Here is a 23910-nt window from a genome sequence, read left to right on the forward strand (position 1 = left end):
AAAAGTGCTATATAAAGTTTTATTAACTTAGGTCATACTGAAACCTCACCAAGTTTCACTTTTATTTCAGAGAATGAAAACATTAGGCATCGCAAGCAAAAAATTCAGCTGAATGCTAAGCTGCCCACAGACACACACACACACAACTGTTGACCTTTAATCAGGTAAACTCCTCCTAAACTCCAGCACTCGATTCTACCGACGGTCGACCGTCCGTCTGACCGCTGTTTGGGGCTCGTCTACATCAGACCAGTTTGCTGGTTTGAGTCCGTTCCCCAGGGTTGGCTGGTGCACACACACAGAGTGACGTCTCCACTGGTGACTAACTAGGACTGATGGTCGCCTGATCCGGAGGCGGAGGCGGGGTCCGACAGTCCGTCGTCAGCGGAGGCTCCCGGCTGTCTGTTGTCACTGGGGACGGGCAGCCGGAGGAAGTGCTCCAGGGCCGAAGCCACCTTCTCTGGACAAATGTTGTAGACCGGATGAGTCGGAGCCTGCGAGAGAGGAAAATAAGACTTTTACTGTACCATAACATTTTTATTTTATGCCTCTCTTGATCTGTTTTATCAGCTTCATCTAATCCGGTTTGGGTGTAATTACAGTTTCAGTATTACTTCTAATGTCTGTCTTAATTATAGTACAGTGTAAACTGCACTCTGCTATCCATGGAGACTTTTCATTGATTTCTTCAGAACTGGTCTGCCAAAGAAGAATCAATTTCTTTAAACACTTCTGCTCTGAATCAACCTTCTGAGACCCACAATAGATCTGGTTTTGTCTTTTTTAGAGGGGGGACAGGGGGTCTTTAGGAGGAGATAGCAGGTCAACAGTAGATGTCACATAGATGTGGTGTACATCATCTGAAAGCTGAGAACCTGAAGATGAATTTGAGATGCAGCTCAGCACTGTGTGTCAAGTTGTTCTAGGTTACAAATCAGAAATAATCCTGAATTAAGTTCTGTGTAAACGGCATTTTTCAATGTTTGTGAATCAAAAACGTCCCTCAAACATTAAAAAAAAGAAAGATGAATAGACAGAAAATCATGAACGCTCATGAAATATAATGCAATTCATTACAACAACCTGGCAATGAATACTACCTCTGTGCTGTTCTTCTGTATTTTCTCAACCCTAGTTTGTGGTCGGGGACAAACATGTGCTATGCAACACCGCCACAAACGCAGCCTCAAAACTTTCCAGAGTTGAATCAACACGTCTCTGACGACATTTCAAAAACGAGAAGAAGATAATAATGATCACTGCAGGGCTCATATGTTCCTGATATTTTGTCCACACCCAGCAGTTTTGTAAGTAAATGGACCGGTTGGCTGCTGAACTTTGTATTCCATACTAAGAGGTGATATATGTTAGTATAGGAGGCAGGCGTTATGTGTAGCCGACTGGAATTGCCAGTAACACAACAGGAAACCGCAAAATAAAACCACCGACGGTGCCACTGACATCTTTAAGTGAAACCAGATGCCGTCTTATTTTCATCACTTCTCATTTCATATTTGCATCAAAACGTAACCTGGTGAGGAAGTTAAACCCACGGACCATCACACTGAAAATGAAAAGGCATGTAATTCATTCAAAAGGTGCAAAAAAATGAGTGAACAGTGTGAAGCTCTCTTGACTGAATTTATCTGAAAATGCATCTTCGTACTGCAATAAAAATGGCAAATAGATAAAAGCCAATAGTTAAATGATTTACCACATGGTGGGAAAATAAAAGGGTGCGAGTGCTTCAGAGGCAAAATGAGCAGTTGAGACTTTTTAAGAGGCGTTCGGTTAATTTAATTCGGAATTCTTCTCTTTTCATTTTCAAGGACCTGCAGATTAGTCTCCCAATTATTAAATCATCCAAACTGATCACATCATGTTTGCTATTAAATAAAATAACCATCAGAGGAGTTCGACTAATGCTGATGTTTTGGGGCCACTTCACTGAAATTCGGGAACAAAAAATGAGCGTACACTCAGTCCTGGTATAGATTAACATAACCACTCGTGTATTTTGAAAGAAGCCCTTCACTTTAGCTATCAGACAGATGTGACAGATGTGACAGATCTGTGCTGGACGCAGGATATTTTACATTTTACAAACATTATTCTTAACAGACTGCTCTGCACCGCTGTCTGCTCAGCTGCTCTGCTGCTCAGCTTGTCGTCCAGCTCCTGCAGCAGAGTGTAATAAACCAGTGATTCCCAACAGGGGGTTCAAGTTGCTGGCATGTACTCTCTCAGCAAGACGGAAAATAAGCAGATTTTCCAAAAATGTCCAACGATTCCTTTAAACACCACCTGCTGCGAATGTGCATGAAAACTAGTTTGCAAGCTAGCAGAGAAGTCGAGATAGAGTAATGGATGAATGGGTCATGGTACCGATGCACACTGGACAAAACCTACTGCAAAAATACGAGAATAGAAGGTTGTTATTATAATACTGGAGGTATCTTCAGCAGTTACCAGGGTCTCATTTGTTTCTACTAGGGCTTTGCATTGTCTCGTTACCTTTGACAGCTCTAGTTTCTACTAAAAACAAATCTATTCCTGATAGTAAATAATCCATTTCTGAATGGATCCACCCTCCCAGCCCTGTGTGCTGCTGCAGCCTCACCAGTCTGTTCTCCTCCCTGCCGAGGATCATCTCATGATGGAGGTCCATGTTCCCAAAGTGCTGAGCTACAGAGAGGCCGCTCAGGCAGTAACACGTGTGGTAGAAATCTCTGGATCTGGACACACGAAGACACAACACAGGAAAGTGGAAATTAGTAAAAACCACGTGAATAAGTGGAGAGTGGAGATTGAATGTGTTGCCACCAGCCTTAGTGTGTGTGTGTGTGTGTGTGTGTCCAGATGGTGCGGTACTGACTTGCCAGGTTTATCCAGAAGGCCCCCTGTTGGGTTCTGACAGCACAGGAGGATGTACTCCTGCAAGGCCTGCTGCTCGAACATCCACCGCTGCCGACTCAGCTCCGACTCTCCTGCACAAACACACATCAGCAAAACTTTAGACTCATTAGTTCTGCTTTTTGTTTTTAAAAATAACTAAATTAATAAAAAACATAATATTCTTACTATACGATTTGCTCTCGTGAAGAGTAGTGAAGAGTATGTACATGTATATTTCAGTTTCTAAATGTATTGGTATGGTCAATCTCATTATTTGAATTACTGAAGGGATCTTATTAATTTTACTTTTGTCTCGTTTATTTATTTATTTACTTATTTATGTATTTTCTTTTCTTTGTCCAAGTTTTTTCGTTATTTTCTTCTCTTTTTGTGAAGTTATATTGTCATGTCACCATATTGTCGTGTTTGTTAGGTGTATTTTGCCTGAATAGAATAAAATTAAATAAAAATAAAATAAAAATTAAATAAAATAAAATAAAATAAAAGAAAATAAGATAAAAAAAAAAAAGAAAAAAAAAAAAAGATGATCGAAAAAGATTGAATTAAAGCAGGGAGTTAATGAATGAGGGTGAAATTCCCTCTTTACTTTCTATTACATGATGCATTTTCTGAGCAGTGTTTGCTACAAGAAGACCGTGTTTACAGTAAATTGCGATGACCAGTGTCTTTAAAATAGACCAGGATATAAAAATCCATGTGAAACTCAGTTAGAAATATCCTTCTCCTTCTCAGTTTTTTTGGTGAAAAACTGGTAAAACTGGAAATCTCAAGCCCATATTTACCACCCCGACATTCATTCAGCGTAGCAGCAAGTCAGCACAGGAAAAAAACACTTCTGATTCCACAAAAAAAAACAGCCTGGAAATCAAACTAATTCATCCTTGTTGTGAGGCCTCTGTGTTTATATCCAGCGCAGCTCTGAATACTTTATTAATTACACTTAAAATTACTTTTTAATAACAAGAGTTTTTCCTGGTTTATTGTGAACAAAAATCACATTTTGTCATTGATTTTGCGGAGGCTTCAGGGAACATTCTCAAGCCAGATGAAGCAATTTTCTCTCCATGCTAGTGGGGGGAAAATGCAATTTATATTGAGTTGACTCTCAGGAGAGAAAACAGTAATGATCTGTTTAATAACATGCTGTGATTAGATGGTTTTGTCATGACACTCATTTTCTTTTTTTTTTAATAAGCAAAGAGTTTTGATTGAGTTAAGAAAATGCAATTTCTGGTGAAAATTACAAAGCTTCTCAATATTTTTTAGTGGCCGGTCCGTGTGTTTTGTTTTCCTCCGCATGCCTAACCTCGGGGCTTTGCTGTGACCAGAGATACAGTACCTTGTTTGAATAAGGCTCTGTGGAGGAGAGGCAGGAGTCCAGCCTGCCAGAACGAGTAGCATCCGTCCACCAGCTTATTGCAGCGGCCCTGGAAGCCTCCTTCGAATCGCATCTGTCTGCTGACCACCCACCGCTGAGGAGGACAAACACACACTTTAACACAATCTGTGAGGAGGTTTAACGCATCGCTTTAACTGTAGTCACATCTACAGGGTCACACAGCGCCAGTAGAGATGTAGTGGGATAATATCATCAAAACGGGGAGGAGTTTTTACAATATCGTTGCCATGGAAACCACTAATTGGTGCACATCCAGTCATGCTCAGCTTGGATTGAGTAACTCTGGACTATCGGGTTTAATACCAGCTGGGCTCTGGTCTGTCTATAAGAGGAGCAGTGTTCAGCTTATTAACGGTAGTTCAGGGTTTCATTTCAGCCACTAAAGAAGGAAAACAGAAGAGTTTCTGTAGATACACACTCGCATGTAAAGCAAAGGAGACACACTTTATACATATGCATCTCATTCAGTGATTTTATTTAGGGATGCACCGATACCGGATCGGATATCGGGACGTTAGGAAAGAGATGTTGAAGTCAAGTTTGTTGTTGCCTTACACATAACAGAATGATCCCAGTCACTTCCACACAGTGAGGCAGCTTATTAATTAAACACTGGTATCGGATCGGTACTCGGTATCGGCCGATACCCAAAGCCCAGGTATCGGGACCGAAAAAGTCAGATCGGTGAGTCCCTATTTTTAGTTTCACCCTGTCCTTCACACACAGTGTAAAACATGCAAGAATGAATACCTGATTAGAACAGACAGACTGATCATTCGTTGGCCGCGCTGCGCTGCTTCCCCTTTCTCCACACTACACATGCAATATGTAATATTATTGTTCTCTGCAAAGCCTGTAAAATGTCTCATAATCAAATGAAGCACCTGGCATTGATTCAATAATGGCAGTGAGACAATTGCATCGCTCCACTTCAAACTGTCATTTTTGTTTCGTCTTTTGTTTTTGCAGCCTTGTACTCGCCGTGCAAATTCTTAAAAAAGGAGAAAAAAAACCCGCCTACGTTCATCACTGAATTGTTAATCGTCGTCCCTGAAAATGGAACAACGAGGCCACATAGTTCTGAGAGTTGCCATCCGTGTGAATCTTTTCTCAGTGTTAATGATTAATTCATCCTCTCAGAGATGAAACTGGAGCGGGTTTTATGCAGCGTGACTCATCCTACATCACTCGATAAAAGGACAACTTCATAAAAGCCATTTTTGTTCACACCCACTCAAATACCTCACAGTTTTCAGGAAACAACAAAAAAAAAACATTATCATTGTGCTCCTGTAAATCAGAGACTAGAGTCTTCACTGACAGATGTGTTCATATTTTATGATGCAGATGTTTTCAGACATGTCTCCAGATCAGATGGATATGAATACTTTAATCACTTTAAGTCTCTAAAGTGTCTGAAAGTAGTGAAAAATGTCTTCAAATGTCTTGTTTTGTCCGACTAACAGTCCAAAATACAAAGATATTTGATTCACAATGATATAAAACAGAGAAAGACGGCAAATCCTCACATTTGAGTAGCTGGAAGCAGCAAATGTTTTACATTTCTTGGTGTTCAAAACGGTTGTAGATTAATTTTTTTACCGATTAAATGCACTATAAAACATTAGGGGACTCTGTTGTGGATTATTGCTAAAAATGTGGTCTAAAAAGTAGTGAAAAATGCCCATCATAGTGTTCCAAAGCCCAAAATAACATCTTCATATGTCCTGTTTTGTCTGACTTACACTCCAAAACTCAAAGATATTCAATTTACAATGATATAAATCAGAGAAAGACAGCAAATCCTCTTATTTTAGAAAGTGAAACCAGCGAATGTTTGATGTTTCTTGGTGTTCAAAATGGTTATAGATTCATTTTCAACCAAATAATCCCACTATAAAACAGTATTAGGACTGTTGTGGACCAGCAGGTGAGTCATGCTGCTGTAGATATTCCGGTGTCGACTTACAACCTTTGCTGAACCAGCAAAGACCGTCTCGTCTCTGGCACCTCCAGCTCCACTGACACCCAGGTTAAACCACTGAGACACAGATCCATATTAGCGGGGGGGGGGGGATTTCAGTGACACAGGATACATTAGAGGGCATGATCTGTTAACCTGTGACTCTGGCTGTGTGTTGAGTGGATATAATTACAGAGCTGTGAGGTTGTTTAAAGAAGGACGGGTGTTTTTTAGTAGCTTACAAACATGTGGGGAACTGGTTCTGACCGGTCGCATGCAAATTTCACTTAAAACCACACTGACATTTGAATATATGCTGAACAACATTGACAGTATGCTGCTCAGGGAGCATTTTTTACATCCTTGATATTTTCAATTTGAAGTGGTATTTTTTTCCTGAACGTCAACTAAAAGAATCCAAAGGACAAAAGTGACTCTGAACACGAGCTGTGCTTTCAACAAGACATGTTAAAGAAGAAATGTTTTCCGGATGACCTTAAGCTCCGTGTCATTAAGCATCTCGTCCCTGAGCAACAACTCTAAAGCATCTACCCAAAAACTAAAGCTCCAGGGCGGCGGTTCTGACCTCTGACTTCTCTGGAAGCAGGCAAATGACAAGAGGATTTCCCTACAGGGATCATCCCAGTATCCCAAGAGGGACAACACACGAGCCACTGTAAGAAAACGGATGGAAACTTTGTCCTCTGATACGCCAAGAGCTAAACTAAAATAAACTAAAATGTGGCTTAAGGCTACGTCTCTAAATGCTTCTGCTTTCTTGTAGTTTGCTTGTTTTTTTGTTCCCTTTTTGACTCGTAGTCATTTTGTTGTTATTGTTTAGTTACATATTTGTTTTTACATTGTGATGTAATGTTTTTGTACGGACCCCAGGAAGAGTAGTTTCTACTGTGGGAGTAACTAATGGGGATTCTGGGTAAATAAATAAATAAGATACTGGATAAGATCTGATCTAAATAAGCCAAAAAAAACACAAAAAAAGACCATAGCTGTGTAATATTTTATACCAAAATGGGTCTCCAGCAGAGATTTTATTTAATGAAATGTCGCTCTGGGTTATTACATTTTATTCTTATTTTATCACAGCTGTGTTTCTGCTTGGCAAGCTGCTTATAAAAGAGATATGGCTTCAGCACAAAGGCTCTGTTGTGACTGCTACTGATAGCATCTTTTTTTGTCTTTAGGACTCGAAACCAAGTAGCACCACAAGTTATCTTGTTATATGTCATTTTAATATCTATTTGTTTTTGTTGAAAAACCAAGAAAAAGGGCATGTGATTGTGAAAATGTCGATTTAATTGATCAACTATTAAATTAATCGTCAACTATTTTAATAATCGATTAATTGGTTTCAGTTTTTTTTTTTTTTAAGAAGTCTAAATTTTCTGATTCCAGCTTCTTAAATGTGAATATTTTCTAGTTTCTTTACTCCTCTGTGACAGTAAACTGAATATCTTTGAGTTGTCGATGAAGCAAGACATTTGAGGACGTCATCTTGGGCTTTGGGAAACACTCATAGACATTTTTCACCATTTTCTGTCGTTTAATAGACCAAACAACTAATCAATTAATAGAGAAAAAATAATTACAGATTAATCAACAATGAAAATAATGGTTATTTGCAGCCCTACATACAGCTACGGCTCCAAATGGTTCTGCGAGACAGAAAATGTTCTAAAGATTCAGGACAAAATCTGAACTAGATGAGCATAAAAGACCAAAGCTATGCAGTATTTCATACCAAAATGAGACTCCAGCAGTCGTTTAACTTTATGAAATCTCGCTCTGGGTTATTACATTTTATTCTTATTTTATCACAGCTGTGTGTTTCCCTCTAAAAGGGATATTGCTTCAGCACAAAGGCTCCGTTATGACTGATACTGATAGCATCTTTTTTTTTTGTCTTTAGGACTCGAGTCAAGTAGCACCACAGCTTATCCTCTTATATTATATTTTAATACTAGAAAATGTGTCTGTGATTATGAAAATGTTGATCGTCAACTATTAAATTAATCGGCAACTATTTTGATAAGCGATTAATCGGTTTGAGTTGTATTTTTAAAGAAAACTTCTCTGATTCCAGCTTCTTAAATGTGAATATTTTCTGGTTTCTTTACTCCTCTGTGACAGTAAACTGAATACCTTTGATTTGTGGACAAAACGTGACTTTTGAGGACGTCATCTTGGGCTTTGGGAAACACCGATCCATATTTTTCTGACATTTTATAGACCAAACAACTAATCAAGAAAATAATCTTCATCAACAATGAAAGTATTAAGCAGCCCTAATGGGAGTTTCTCACCAGCAGCGCTTTGAGATCCAGCATGTGCTCTTTGCCCAGGATGACCATGGCGGCGGTGCCACAGAACGTGTATCCGCCGTGGGCCTCCAAACCCGGCACGCCACTCAGACCGCCCTCCCAGTTCTGACAACTGGAGACAGAGGGAATAAAACACAGGATAAAACACTCGCTGGTTTATGGAGGCACAAAGCGCTCTTTAATAATTCAATAATAACCGCTGTGGTGGTGGAGGTGGTGGTGGTGGGTTGTACGATACCTGAGGATCCAGTTGGTCGTGTCCTCAAACAGTTTGGGTATGAGGATGTTTGTGAGCGACGCTACAGAAGCTGCACAATACGCGCTCCTATAAAAAGAGAAAATGGATCAGAGATGGAACAGAGAGAGACGTGGGCGAGCAGGAAGTCTGCTCTTCCTACACTTACACATTATCATCCACAGCTTTGTATTTTTAGACTGACAAACAGAAACAATCCATTTCGCTGTCATACTGTTAAGTCATCTTGGCTTGTATGTATTTGGTTTTCCTCTGCTGTCAAGAGACAGAAGAAGAATTAATATCTTTTTATTATTATGGAGGAATCCCTTGAAGAGAGCAGAACAAACAGTGAGTTAATCCTACTAACGAGTCTCGTCTGTGTATTTAAAGCCTGACAGCTTCTTCCTGCGTGCGCGACCACCAGTGGTGTTTATTCCTCTCTGCAGTGTTAACATGGAAACACATCTCTGTCTGAGCATGCTCAGTGACGTCCACCTCACATGGAGTTTCTCTCCACAGATTAAAAATACAGTTTCATAATAAATGACACTGATCATTTAGCTGAATATCAGACTCAGTTAGTAGGACAAAATTCATTATTGGTTTCGGCCTCTTCTGGACATTTGTAGATAGTATTACTATTTTGATAATCGATTAATCGTAATTTTGAGTAATCTTTTAAGAAAAGAAAGTCAAAATTCTCTGATTCCAGCTTCTTAAATGTGAATATTTTCTGGTTTCTTTCCTCCTCTATGACAGTAAACTGAATATCTTTGATTTGTAGACAAAACAAGACATTTGAGGACGTCATCTTGGGCTCTGGGAAACACTGATTTTTCACTATTTTTCTGATATTTTATAGACCAAACAACTAATCGATTAATCGAGAAAATAATCGACAATGAAAATAATCGTTAGTTGCAGCCCTGCTTATGTGTATGTCTAGATACACATCATGTTTCTCCTTTAAAGGACGGTGATACTCAATGTTCTTCCTGTCAACAAATACCATGAAGAGATGAAACCCATCTGATTCTTTCCTCCCCTGTATGTCACCCATTTGTTCATACTGAAAATGTAATGTTCTTTTTAGGGCCCGAGCACGAAAGTGCCAGGACCCAACGGTGTCCTGGCACGAAGTGCAAGGAACCTATTGTTTTTCTGCAGATTATTATTCTTTTTCCGCTGCAAGAACGCGTTTTTGACGACCTTAGCCATCCCCAAAACTCACGAAAAGTGGAGTATGCGTCAGAACTGGTGGGAAATTCAATGTTCTGGAGTGACTGGGCTCGGGTGTCTCCAGGGGGCTCCATAGCGCCCCCTAACGTACGCAGTTTTTCCGAGAAAGTTTCTTCGATCTTCACGAAATTCAAGTATGTCATTGCTCACGCCCTCATACCTGGATTAAATGATTTTGAGATTTCTCCGGCAAACAGGAAGTCAGCCATGTTGGACTTCCTGCGTGATTTTAGAATTTACGAACGCATATTTGAAGACTTTAGGATGCACAAAAATTTATGAAACTTTACACACACATCCAAACTAGTAATTACTTAATTTTAGTGGTGAAATTTTGCTTGGGCGTGGCATGTTGGCTCTCTAGCGCCCCCTTATGTCTTTCAGATTTTGAACATACCTTTAGGTACTCGGAATCTCATAAAATTTGGCAAAATGATAGACACCTGTGAACTTTATGTAACTGCATAGCCATTAGGCCCAGTGTGTTTTTATTCGGCTCTATAGCGCCCCCTAACGCGTTGAAATTTTAACTTTGTCAAAGTTGATCCGATATTCATGAAATTTGGTATGCATATCCCACTCATCATTTGAAACATATTCCTCATTGGGTTTCATTAGCCCCGCCCACCCAGAAGTCGGCCATATTGGATTTTTATGTCATTTTTGCGTTTTATTGGCCGCGTACTTTAACGAACTCCTCCTACAGATTTGATCAGATCGAGTTGATATTTGGTCAGGACCATCTCAAGACCTTGAGGATGAAAAGTTATTAAAATGGTGAGCGTTCACTTAACGAGCGGACCGTGGCGTGGCGGCCATTTTGAGCCATTCGCCAGTTATTGTAACTCAACTGTACATAGTCCGATCTGCCCCAAATCTCTCAGGTATGATGTTGCTCCAGTACTGATGACATGTATATGAAAAAATATACTCATAGCCCCGCCCCAAGACGTTAGCCCCGCCCCCTTTCATATCTCATGAACCGTTTATAGTAGAGTCTTGTAGGATGTGTCATATCACTCAGCAGAGAGTGGGTTAACCCTAACTCAACTGTACAGAGTTCGATCTGCCCCAAATTATCATTTGAAACATATTCCTCATTGGGTTTCATTAGCCCCGCCCACCCAGAAGTCGGCCATATTGGATTTTATGTACGATTTTCCCAATTTTTGCGTTTTATTGGCCGCGTACTCTAACGAACTCCTCCTACAGATTTGATCATATCGAGTTGATATTTGGTCAGGACCATCTCAAGACCTCGAGGATGAAAAGTTATTAAAATGGTGAGCGTTCACTTAACGAGCGGACCGTGGCGTGGCGGCCATTTTGAGCCATTCGCCAGTTATTGTAACTCAACTGTACATAGTCCGATCTGCCCCAAATCTCTCAGGTATGATGTTGCTCCAGTACTGATGACATGTATATGAAAAAATATACTCATAGCCCCGCCCCAAGACGTTAGCCCCGCCCCCTTTCATATCTCATGAACCGTTTATAGTAGAGTCTTGTGGGATGTGTCATATCACTCAGCAGAGAGTTCCTGTTTCATTGGTAAATGTTATGCCCGCCCCCTACACATTAGCCCCGCCCCCTTTCATATCTCATGAACCGTTTGTAGTAGAGTCTTGTGGGATGTGTCATATCACTCAGCAGAGAGTTCATGTTTCATTGGTAAATGTTATGCCCGCCCCCTACACATTAGCCCCGCCCCCTTTCATATCTCATGAACCGTTTGTAGTAGAGTCTTGTGGGATGTGTCATATCACTCAGCAGAGAGTTCCTGTTTCATTGGTAAATGTTATGCCCGCCCCCTACACATTAGCCCCGCCCCCTTTCATATCTCATGAACCGTTTGTAGTAGAGTCTTGTGGGATGTGTCATATCACTCAGCAGAGAGTGCCTGTTTCATTGGTGAAGGTTATGCCCGCCCCCTACACATTAGCCCCGCCCCCTTTCATAACTCATGATCCGTTTGTCGTAGTCTTGTGGGAAGTGTCATATAACTCAGCAGAGAGTTCCTGTTTCATTGGTGAATGTTATGCCCGCCCCCTACACATTAGCCACGCCCCCCTTCATAACTCGTGAACCGTCATTTACAGCGCCACACGCTCCAAGCAGAAAATTCACTCTAACTGTTGCGTGCAGTTTCCGACTTTCACGGGAATGCACGACAGCGGGTTCTCGGACGTGCGCGTTCCCCCGACATGCACGCAGGGGCGAGGGCCCTTTCATCGCTGCGTGCAGCTTTAATTTATTTAATTTTTTTATAAAAAGGGTCACAAATAAATAGTTGATTTTAAAAAAACAACAACCGGGCACTGTAGCTTTTAGCAAACAAACTGGAGTAAATAGTACATTTATTGGGGACTATTTTCAGCTGTGGATTAATACACATTTAGTGCTCTGGTGAGTATTTAAAGCAGCAGGACGGTGTACTGTATGTGCGTTTAACTCAAATAAACTACATGCACATGATCACATGTTCATGTAATGAAGGAACATGTGTTTTTAATGAGTTCTATGGTACAGAGGAATACGCTATATCAGGTTTTAGATACACAGACAGTACTTGTTGGTAGTAGGGCTGCCCTCTCTTAGTCGATTAGTCGGTTGTTTTGGTCTTACTCGACCAAGATTTCTTTCTTCTCAATTAGGTGTTTTTTAAAGCTTTTCTTCATGCTGAATGACTTATTTCTAAGAAACGTATGAGCACGTCTGGTAAACATCTAAAGTGGTGCTTTTGTGTGATTCTTTATGGAGAAACTCAGTTTTAAAGATCTGTTGATTAAATCAACTAATCAATTAGTCGAATAGGAATTTCTTTAGTCGAGGACGGCCCTAGTTGTTGGGATCAATTCATTGTTGCTTTTGGTCTTTTCATGGGATTTGTTGACAATAAAAAAAATACTTAATATCAGCAGATTTATCCTCAAATGAAAAGTGGGTTTGAGCAAATCCTCCTGCTTCTCAGGCTAATAAAACCCTTTAAACCCCCCCCCCTATTGGAAATGAAAACAAGGCTGCTTTTTCTTGGTTTCATGAACCGCTACGCTGCGTGGTTTTCACAGGAGGAAGAGAGGAAAAGAGTTTAAATAACACATAATGACAGCAGAACATGAATTGGTTGGCAACAGATAACAGCCTGCGCTGAGAGAGAGAGAAAGTAACTGACTTTTGAGGCTCTCTGTTGAAACAGAAAACCTCAAAGCTGCTTATTAAAAAATCCACTGCCACAAATTCAAAGAGGGAAACACACACACACACACACACACACACACACACACAGTAACTCAAATAACATAAATCCACTCTTACGCAAGAGAGATGTGGGTATTTCTCCTCTTTTCTATCAACTCCAAAGGGGAACAAACGAGCATAAAAAACACAAAGGAAAGGGAGACGTACTTTTTAAAAGATGTCCTACTGATTTGGTGAAAAAACTAAATGTGTTGACTGTCACACATTCAATTCACAATACTGAATAACACTGTTTGGATACCAAACATGCTCTTAATTGTGACTGTGATGTCGGTGATTTATGGATCTTCCTGTGTGGTGCGAGAGCAAAGAGAGAGAGAGAGAGAGCAGAGGGTGGAGGAGGTAGCGTTATCTTCTGGGCTCTCACCTGACATCCACCTCCCCTCCGACGTGCATCACGAACGAGCCATCTGGCTGCTTCACTGACATTAGGAAATCTAACAGCTTCTCCCTGGAGAGGGTCAGCACAGGAGGAGAGAGGAAGAGGAGGAGATGTATGGTGACAAGAAGAGGAGGAGGTGGAGGAGGGGAGGTAATGGATATAGAGAAGGAAAACAGAGAGGGGAGGGGGGTGGAAGGCAAGTGGAACAGCATTAGTACTGCAAATTTAATAAAGCACTAATAAAGAGTCCAGACTGTAATGCTGCATTCACATGGAATCGGACAGACGGACAACACCCTCTCGACGGCACGGGAAAAACAAACGGAATGGCAAGGCGGCAAAACAAAACACCCATGGCGATATGTTGCTATGGTGATGGAATAAAATATATTTAATACAATTATTTTGTGTTTACTATTTTACGTGATCTATCTAGTAACGCATTTAGCTATAAAATGCAGCTTTCTCTTAATATTCTATTGCAAACTTAAACAACTTTCTCCGGTGTGAGGGAGATACGTAACATCCGTTAATGCAAAATCGTTTTTACGCCTCTAATTTCTTTAACTCATTAACGCAATCAATCTTTCGGAGGTTGTAGCGGGCTCAGTTTTAAAGCTAGAGTGAAAATACCGGCATCATATGGAACTAAGAATATATCGGTACAAACCATGTCATACTAGCTTGTCATGAAGGAGGCTAAATAACGCTCCAAACTTACACTAAATTCTGGCGAGGAAAAACTGGCATGTCCGTTTTCAAAAGGGTCCTTTGACCTCTGACCTCCAGATATGTGAATGTAAATGGGTTCTCTGGGTACCCACGAGTCTCCCCTTTACAGACATGCCCACTTTATGATGATCACATGCAGTTTGGGGCAAGTCATAGTCAAGTCAGCACACTGACACACTGACAGCTGTTGTTGCCTGTTGGGCTGCAGTTTGCCATGTTATGATTGGAGCATATTTTTATGCTAAATGCAGTACCTGTGAGGGTTTATGGACAATATTTGTCATTGTGTTGTTAAAACAAGCATATTTGTCCACTCCCATGTTGATAAGAGTATTCAAATCTCCCTTCAAGGTACATTTTGAACAGATAAAAAAGAAATGTGTCATTAATTTGCGATTAATCGAGATTAAATATTTGAATCCATCGACTGCCCTGCTTAAAATATTTTAACTTTGGACGTTATTGCGGTCTACCGTTACCATTACTCGTCCACTAACATGATACCCAGTTTGCCGTCTACCGTCTGCCTGATTCCTTAGCTTCAGCCCTCAGTTACACGGATATAAATGCACAAAATGAGTAATGTAACCACTAGTACAACATGCTCTTATAATTAGCTACTGATTAAACATCAACAAGATATGTTTGTAATATTCTCCTACAACAGTAATAATAGTTCTAATGGTGAGTACGTACATTTTTTTTTAATTATACTGAAAGGGATTTAACGGCACACATGAATACATGAATTTCAAACATCATTATACAGCTGCTGATTAAAAGCTTTGACATGTGAATATGTTTATCATTACACTTAATCGTCAAACTGTTTTATTTATAGTCTGAAGCCCTTTCATTCAGACTGCATGTGACTCCAGTATAAAAACACCCTTGAGGTGATTTGATACAGTGTTGTTGTTGTTGTGTATATTCTACTATCTATAGTACATCGTGTTCAGAGTTATCTCTCTCCAACAGTCGCCGTGACAAATTGCTGATCTTGGCATGTGAAGTTTTGAGTCTTATGAGGATATAAATCCAAAGTGTTGCTGACAACAAAATGTGAGCTCCACGTCAGAGCTGCTGAGCTGTTTGGATTTCTCTAAAGACGGAAAGACTTCATCAGAAAGACATCACCCAAAATGATGTCGGTCAGTGTTCATTTCGTTAATGAAAAACAATGACGAAATATGTCGGTCAACGACCTTTTTGTCTATGACTTAAGACGAGGGGAGGACGAGACCCGGCAATATAATCTGATGACTAACAAGGGACATTTTAATAAATTAAAAAGAGAGGGAGAGGGAAAACATTTTGACTAAAATGTAAAGACTTTTCGGCGACTAAAACTGGGTTAAATCTATGAAAGATAAAGATGACTAAAATGTGACTAAAACTAATGAGCATTTTCATCTTAAGACTAAAGCTAAATCTTAAATGTCTACCATCAGATATACAGCACATGTCCTCCTCTAAATATGTATTTAATTCAGCTTTTTATAGACTAAAGTGTCTTTTTTGTGAGTCTCAGTTCTTGCTTGCTTTCTGGGTCTTGACACTAAGCTGCATTTTATACATTCAAATATCCACAGAAGACGCATCCAGGTACCTAAATATGAAATAGTAGTATAACGAAACCATCAACTAACTATGAACCAAGTCTGCTTTAATAGAAATGTGTCTGTGTTCTTAAATGTTTTTTCCCCTTGGTGTATTATTAATACAGCGGGGACAGTGTACCTGTTTATAATTCTATAGGCCTCCTCTGTGCCGATGATGCAGAGGGCGTTGACGGCGGCGTAGGTCGGTGCGAGGTGGGCGTGTTGTCCTGGTCCTCCGGCGAAACCGCCTGTAGCGCTCTGACAGCGAGACAGGAACTTACACACACTGGAGAGAAGAAGAAGATCGGGATGTTAGGACCAATTGTACTTAAATAGACAGACGCCATAACGGACAGTTGAATGTTTCTACACTAATACTGAAATATCAGATAACGAAAAGGAGGATGTTCAAGTGTTTCTTGCATATCTGATTACATCTGCACTGATTATGTAACCGTAACCAATGGAGATTTATGGGTTTAAGATGGAAGCATTAAATGGTGGTATAAAAACGTGAATGTTTTGTGATGGTTTCTGGACAATAATTGTCATTGTTTTGTGTTAATTGATTTCCAATAATAAATACATACATACATTTCCATAAAGCAGCATATTTGCCCACTCCCATGTTGATAAGAGTATTAAATACTTCTTTCTTAAATCTCCCTTTAAGGTACATTTTGAACAGATAAAATGCGCCATTAATTTGCAATTAATCGCGATTAACTATTTCAATCGATTGACAGCACTAGTGTAACTATATATAAAGCCGGATGACGCTCAAAACGACGCCACATGCACAAGAAATTTTCCTTTAAGATACAAATGCAAACACTCGTCTTCTAATAACATCACTTGGACAAACCACTTTTTCTCACACATTAAAACACACAAATGGCTTCAGTCCACCAGATCATCAGAGCTATATTTCTGCATCTCAGGCCTGCAGAGCTTCAGCAGAGTGTAAAGCGAGCACCGCTGGCTCGGTTCCCTCTAGCTGACGTGGCACCGACCACCTCAACCACAGCTTCATTTCTTTCCAGCCACTGTGCACCGAGCTGCGTCTCTCATGAACGTCCTCTTCATCCTCCGCCATGGAGAGAAATCACAAAACTGTGAGCGAGCATAACCGCGAGCCAACTGAGTTGGAAGGGAAACCTACATTAACTTTGGCCGGCCAGGGCCGACCTGAGAACAGTGTACACTTCATGGGACGGAGAAAGCAATCTGTTGTAGGTTGCATTGTTATAAATCCTTGAACAGTGTGTGTGTGCGAGAGAGAACGAGGGCGTCACTTTGGCGCTGGGCAGTGCCAGCCGGTGTGTTGGCACGCCTCGCAGTAATAATGAGAGTGTGGGCTGGCAGCCTGGCATCGCCGCTCGCTACGGGGTTTGCTGAGTGTTACTTTCGACTGGCAGTAATTTAATCAGATGACATTTTGGTGGCAATAAAACCAACGGCGTCTAAAATAATACACCTGCTTGTTCTGCTCAATACTGTCATTACACTCATCACAATTATCCGTCACCATGACTGGAGGAAAACATTAATCTCCTCTTTCATCAACACACAATGACGATTAATTACTGTGCGATTATAGACAAGAATTTAGATGAATTGTTGCAGTTATTTATGGAAACCACAAAGGCAAGAAATTATATAACAGCACAGCCGTGACTAGTATTAATGCCGCGCTGGAAAAATGGACTCATTATATGATAATTTAAGGGTTTATTTTTTCAGTAAAAAGATCCTCTCCCATCTCTGGTGATTTTTCTCTGGTGGGAGGATTATAAAAAAGATGCATATTTTATTTTTAGAGCCTCGGAGAGAAGACAAAGCTCTTTGTTTATAAAGTTATATGTGAGAAGTTCTTTTGTGGCATATGCTGATTTACTTCTGCAGAGGTATTTTTGGCTAAAACACCAGAGCCAGCGTGTGTTCATCACGCACAGTATAATGCCTCCAAGAAATAATGAAGCTCTTTTAATACTGGCTGTATACTGTAAAAGAGTTTATCTTCCATTAAATACGAAGTTGACAAAAATAAGAGGAACTTTCAGTGGTCAGTTCAGAGCTTTTTAATAAAATAAGCTGACAGGTTGTTAATTTAATGTTTTACTTGTGCCATTATTCCATTTTATCATATTTTTTTTATTTCGCTTTGTATTATTAACAAAAAAATTGCATTATTCAAAACAAAACATTAATTGAAAAAATAATAAAATTATTACTAATAATGATAAATTAAATTAAATTAAATTAAATTAAATCAAATTAAATTAAATTTTAAAAAAGCAGTTAAGTTAGAGAAATTCTTTGATTTTTCTTCAGGCTCCTGTCCAGGATAAGATAGTTTTCTCTTTAGCATCATGCATCCCAGCTATAATATGCATAACATTTATAATTTTAATCTTTGGGCTCGGGGGAAGGTATGAAGTATTTTCAAGTCAAAAGGCTCAAGTCTAAGTGAAGTCACGAGCCACTGGTGTAAAAGTCCTTCTTTGATTTTGTCAAGTTGAATCTAAAGTCATCAAATTTGTGACTCATGTCTGACTCAAATCCAAGTCTTATGACTCGAGTCCACACCTCTGATTACTTGTATCATATATTTATACGGTATGACACAATAAACCTACTATTGTTGCCATAAGACAGTTTATGTGGAGCAGCCGCAATTAATTATCAGCATGTTTGCATTGCAGCAGCAGCAGCATGTGCTCTACTCTAGTAATTATGACAATTATGCGATGGTAATAAATAATAGAAAAGTCTTTGGCGGAGCCCCTCTGTAGTAGTCTGGTTGTAGAGTGTGAGTCTGTGTGTGTTTGTGACTCACTCGGAGGCGACAACAGCAGGAATGGGCTCCTCTAGTAACTCCAGACTGTGAAGAATCCAGAAGCAAAGCCACGGTCTGCTAGCATCCAGACACTACAAGCACATAGACACACACACACACATCACATGATCAGACGGGCATCAGATGACCAGTTATAGAAATAGACGAGATAGTAAGCAGAGCAGCAGAGGACGAGCCTTCAGAAGGAAAACGATCGAGCTGACAAACACGGAAAAATATCAGTTAGTCAGTAAATATATGATTTTATTATATGAAGTCATGACTCAGCTTCTAATTTCCATTTCCAACATCGCTGCAGTGTTTAATTGGATATAAAAATACTGTGTAGCAGCACAAAAACACACAGTGAATCAAAGGAAACAGTGAAAGGATCAAGTCTGAGGTCAAATCAGTGTGATACTGAGCTGGAGGGCGGGCGGACAACAAACGCCTTTCTCTCTCTCTAGAGAACAGTTAACACACTCTCAAAAGAGAGGTGACCTTCCCGAGAGCAGACAAGCACATTTTATTTTTGCAATGTGAATACAATAGTCGTGTTTCTATTTAAAGCAGAGAGAGCCAGTCATCCAGAGGCAGCGACTGTTACTGACGTCAAGGGGAGGACTCTGTCATACTGCATGTGTCATTAGGTTTAAAATAGACTTAAATAGCCATGAAAGATGTTTCAGCATGTGTGATACCGTACCTCATAAGCATCTGATAAGTGCCGTAAGCCCTTCCTGAGATATTGGTAGTGCTGCTCCCGCAACAACGTTGGCCTGAAGACCAAACACAGGACAGAGGGAGGAATTAGAAGACAATGTTAAAACAGACATCTGAGAAACAGTTAAAAGAGTAGAAATACTATTCTTGGTTACACTTGTTTTCGCTTTTTTGGAAATCACGTGTCACCTTAAATCATAACATAAAATAAAAAATTGTTTTAATCTAATCTAATCTCTCTGCTCACTTCTTCTTACTCACATAGAAGGCTTTTTACTTTCATTTTTATTAGGAAAAAAAATCCAGGATTGGATTATTACATTATAAACTCTACCACAAAATCTGAGAGAAACATGTTAATCAAATTATTTTATCAGCACGTCTTTTATTTATTTGCCTATATATTTTTTAGGTATTTTGGGACTAGAACTGCAAACTAGCTTGAGCTATTAAATATATATATATACACAGGACATGTCCATGTAATCATTTCCTGAAAAGGTAATACAATTTGCACTTAACCTGATTGAAAATGTAATAAAACCCAATAATATAATAACTGAACAAATAATGTAATAAAATGTCCCGACTGATATTGTAATAAAATTTTTACCAATAATGTAATATCTTTCAGGTGGGTCTTTTTCTTTTCAAAACCGATGATGTAATTTTGGATGGATAATATAATAATGTAAAAAAATATTATTTTTTTTACTCATAAATGTTTTGGTAAGCACGGGAAAACAACGCAACTGCTGAGTGCAAAATATAATAATTGTTGAATAGGCTATTGGAATTCTTCCAATCACACCACCTACTGGTGCAGAAGTACAATAACCTATACCACAGTTATCATTTTTATTAATATTATGTGTAAAGAGTAGAATCTGGTTCTGAAAAAAAAGACCCACCTGAAAATGTAATATATATTCTCAATAATGTAAGAAATGACATTGTCGGTACAAATCTTATTACGATATCAGTCAGGACATTTTATCACATTATTGGGTTTTATTACATTTTCGATCAGGTTAAGTGCAAATTTTATAACATGTTCATGTGTTATTACATTTTCAGGAGATTACTACATTATTGGGTGTTACAGTACCTATAAAAATAATCATCAAATTAAAATAATGATATTTAGTTGATCCCGGGAGGAGGGAGGAGATATGTGTTAGAGCAGCACTGTTCCCTTTCATCATTTTAATGTCAGTGTGCTCCACAGGAACACCAGTGCAACTTTCATCTGCATCTGTAGCTCTTCACACACACACACACACACACACACTAGTGTGTGTGTGTGTGTGTGTGTGTGTGTGTGTGTGTGTGTGAGTGTGAGTCAAAGACAGCTGACCCTCCCTCCCTCCTCACCACCCACCCTGTCCAGTTCACCGCCCGCCCTCTTCACGCAGTGTTTGCTACGACGATTGTAATTACGCTCTACCTACACGAGGTTAGTCACAGATCGCTGCCCAAGGTTCCACATCAGCAACACACCAACAGTCAGAACAGGAGAACAGGACCAGTGCCAAGCAGCTAAAAGCCGGTCCGCCCACCACGGTTCTGCTCTAATGTCAGACGGGGTTTCAACTCTCGCTGTTTAAAGGTTGACGAGCGTGCAAGGAAATTAAACATATAATTTCAGCCTCAAGTTGAGCAGAACTAACATCTGAAAAAGAAAAGAGGGAGAGCAAATACTGTGATGTGTGAGGCTAAATAATAAACACATCTTACCATCTCAACTTCTATTCAAACTGTAAAGTTTTGTTTCAGCAGTCTCATGTTGGTTTTAGTGGCATATTTGGCCAATTTGATGACTAATGTGTATGATACACAGGGACGTAGCTACTACTGACAACAGCAAGGTTGCGTCCTCTGTATTGTTTCTGGTAATTTAACAATCACACACACATTAACCACAGTCTGTTTTAAAGCTCTTAGACTCCTTTGTGTCACCTTGTGCTGTATAGTGTTGTAATTTGTATTTATAATAATATTGTTATATTGATTATTTTTATTGTTTTATGGTTCTATTTTTTTTATGTTCTATAAAAAGTTGCTATAATAAATAAATGTATGATTATTATTATTATTTAAGAGTCAGTATCTTTATGAGGGGCTGTTTTTAGGTTGAAAAAAGTTAAATTAAAACAAAATGTAGAGATTTCCTGAAATGATATTCATGGCAGTGTAAAGAAGTCTAATCAAAACAGTTGAATGAATATGAATAAATATAAGATTCAGTTTTTTGGTGTCTAGTCAAACATTTCTCACGGAGGTGGAGTTGCAGAGGAGGAAGTTGGATTCCTGACTTCAATATTTCTAAATTCCTGGCTTTGCCCCCACAAGGAAATTCACAAAAAAGTAGAAATGTTCTTCTTGCATTATTCTTTAATTTATAGCAACAGTTAAATTAAATGTACACAATGCCTTCCTTAACCATGTAGCAAGGCAGTACCTGTAATATCCATGTGTTTAAGACTGTTGTGATTACTTTAAATGCAAGAATAAAATGAAAGGACTTCAAGAGATTTAATATAAAGGGCACCAAAAAAAAAGACTTCTTCACCTATTATTTTTGTCATATTACAAATAATAATAATACCGGGTGCTTTGCTTTAGAAGCACTTGAATTAAGTGAGCAAAGCTTAACCTGTTTTGCACCAGTGTTTGTTTTTAGATTCCAACAAAAATCCATATTTGTTCTGGCAGATGTGGGTGGAAAAATATTATATATTAGATTTAAAAAAACTCATCAGTACATTTCTGATTAAACTGCTGAAATGATGTTAGCAGGCCAGAAAATAAGCAAAGCCTGGACGCCTTCCTTTCATGTGAGACGACTGCAATTAACCTCAAAAACCTCCCTCATTATAACTTTTACCAGAAGATGAAAACTAACACTGTGTTGTGTTGACGATCAGATGATCACTACTAACTAAATGGCTGACCTCTACTGATGAATACTGCTCATTTTCCTGTAGTACATTTCCCCCCATCGGCTGCAAGGCCGGTGACATTCAGGTCCACGCAGTTGTCATGGAAATGAGATAAGTCACCCCATTAAGAGGGGACTGATGACAGCTGATAGCAAGGAGCAAACTATGTGGGCTGATCAACACACCGTTTAGATAACAGCCATCACACATCACCGTGCTGCAGCAGCAGCTTTCTCTACAGGCACACAGCAGGTGTCTGGGATCAGAAACAGCCACAGCCAATGAGCAGTGATCTGGGAAATGTCTCATAATGGTAATAAATGTATTGAACATTATGAGTCCTATGAATAGATGATCATCATAATTACTAATTTGTGTCTGTGGGTTTGAAAATGCATGTGTTTCTCCATTTGTGTATACTGCATAAAGGCTTTTATGATACACTGAGTTGTTCAGGCCAATTTAGGGTCCTGATTTCACATAATTATTGTATTAATATCTGACCTAACTCCTCTTAAAAGAGTACAACACAGATTTAGCATTGCACTCCCTATAACCACAAAATAGTATTAAAATCGATGCAGCAGACTGTGTTTTAAACAGTGCAATATTTGATTAATTTAGGTTTAATATTTTAGGATATCCTTTAAAGAATAACATTGATTTAGATGTTATTTTATAATGCATTTATTTAATCTGATTTTTGTTGACATTTTGTGACAGCTGAGACAAATGTCAGGAAAGTAACAATAATGTCCGTAAGGCAGAGTTTTTCCTGGAACAGATTTTCTTGTCAGATGTTGGGTGAATGTCGGTAAGCACTAAGCAGTGTGTTAATGGCCTCACAACCACTGAAAACAACTTAGACCTAATGGAACAGCACTGCAACCGAAATTAGTCACTATGATCATGTAGCTTGGGCATATTTTAACTTTTATTACAGTAAGAAACATATATTTTTCTTTAAATGCTGTTAGTAAAGGCCTAGCGCCAGAGAAAAACTCAAAACAAAACTCTCCAAACCCAAAACCACTGTCCATTTGTTGGAAGTTTTATTTAAGAAATAGGTCATCAGCTGTAGCAGCACAACTCGTGTCCTCTCTGGATACTTACTGTGGTATGCTGTGCATTTGCTTGTAAACACTGATGACTTCTTCAATGCTGCGCTCCACTTTTTTCTAGTTAAAAAGAAAGGGCAGGAAAGAGGAGAGTGTAAACAAACAGTCATTATGAAGGTCATCGTGAGCTAAAGAATACCAACAACACAATCAGCCATCCGTCAGCTGATCATTATGATTAGCCAAATGCTGACCAAAGGTATGGTTTGTTTATGGAGCAA

General features: G+C 39.3%; 1 protein-coding gene and 1 long non-coding RNA gene across 2 annotated transcripts in view; both read right to left on the reverse strand.

The window, feature by feature from the left end:
- The window catches only part of fntb (farnesyltransferase, CAAX box, subunit beta), a 27016-nt gene continuing 3106 nt past the window's right edge, over nucleotides 1–23910 (reverse strand). The window contains exons 2-12 of the mRNA XM_074616209.1: nucleotides 23685–23749; nucleotides 19613–19685; nucleotides 18907–18998; nucleotides 16207–16353; nucleotides 13720–13803; nucleotides 8856–8942; nucleotides 8600–8729; nucleotides 4256–4388; nucleotides 2876–2987; nucleotides 2621–2735; nucleotides 1–494 (exon numbers count right to left, since the gene is read on the reverse strand). Of these exons, the coding sequence (XP_074472310.1) occupies nucleotides 327–494; nucleotides 2621–2735; nucleotides 2876–2987; nucleotides 4256–4388; nucleotides 8600–8729; nucleotides 8856–8942; nucleotides 13720–13803; nucleotides 16207–16353; nucleotides 18907–18998; nucleotides 19613–19685; nucleotides 23685–23749 (1206 nt within the window). The 3' untranslated portion in view covers nucleotides 1–326. The remainder of the gene's footprint in view (nucleotides 495–2620; nucleotides 2736–2875; nucleotides 2988–4255; nucleotides 4389–8599; nucleotides 8730–8855; nucleotides 8943–13719; nucleotides 13804–16206; nucleotides 16354–18906; nucleotides 18999–19612; nucleotides 19686–23684; nucleotides 23750–23910) is intronic.
- Nucleotides 5067–8588, reverse strand: LOC141756477 (uncharacterized). Its single transcript, XR_012591483.1, has 2 exons — nucleotides 5230–8588; nucleotides 5067–5199 (listed from the first exon to the last, which is right to left on the reverse strand). It is a non-coding gene; the product is annotated as an uncharacterized LOC141756477 (long non-coding RNA).

The sequence above is a fragment of the Sebastes fasciatus genome, chromosome 18 (genome assembly GCF_043250625.1).
Source record: "Sebastes fasciatus isolate fSebFas1 chromosome 18, fSebFas1.pri, whole genome shotgun sequence".
In the NCBI taxonomy this organism is placed as follows: Eukaryota; Metazoa; Chordata; class Actinopteri; order Perciformes; family Sebastidae; genus Sebastes; species Sebastes fasciatus.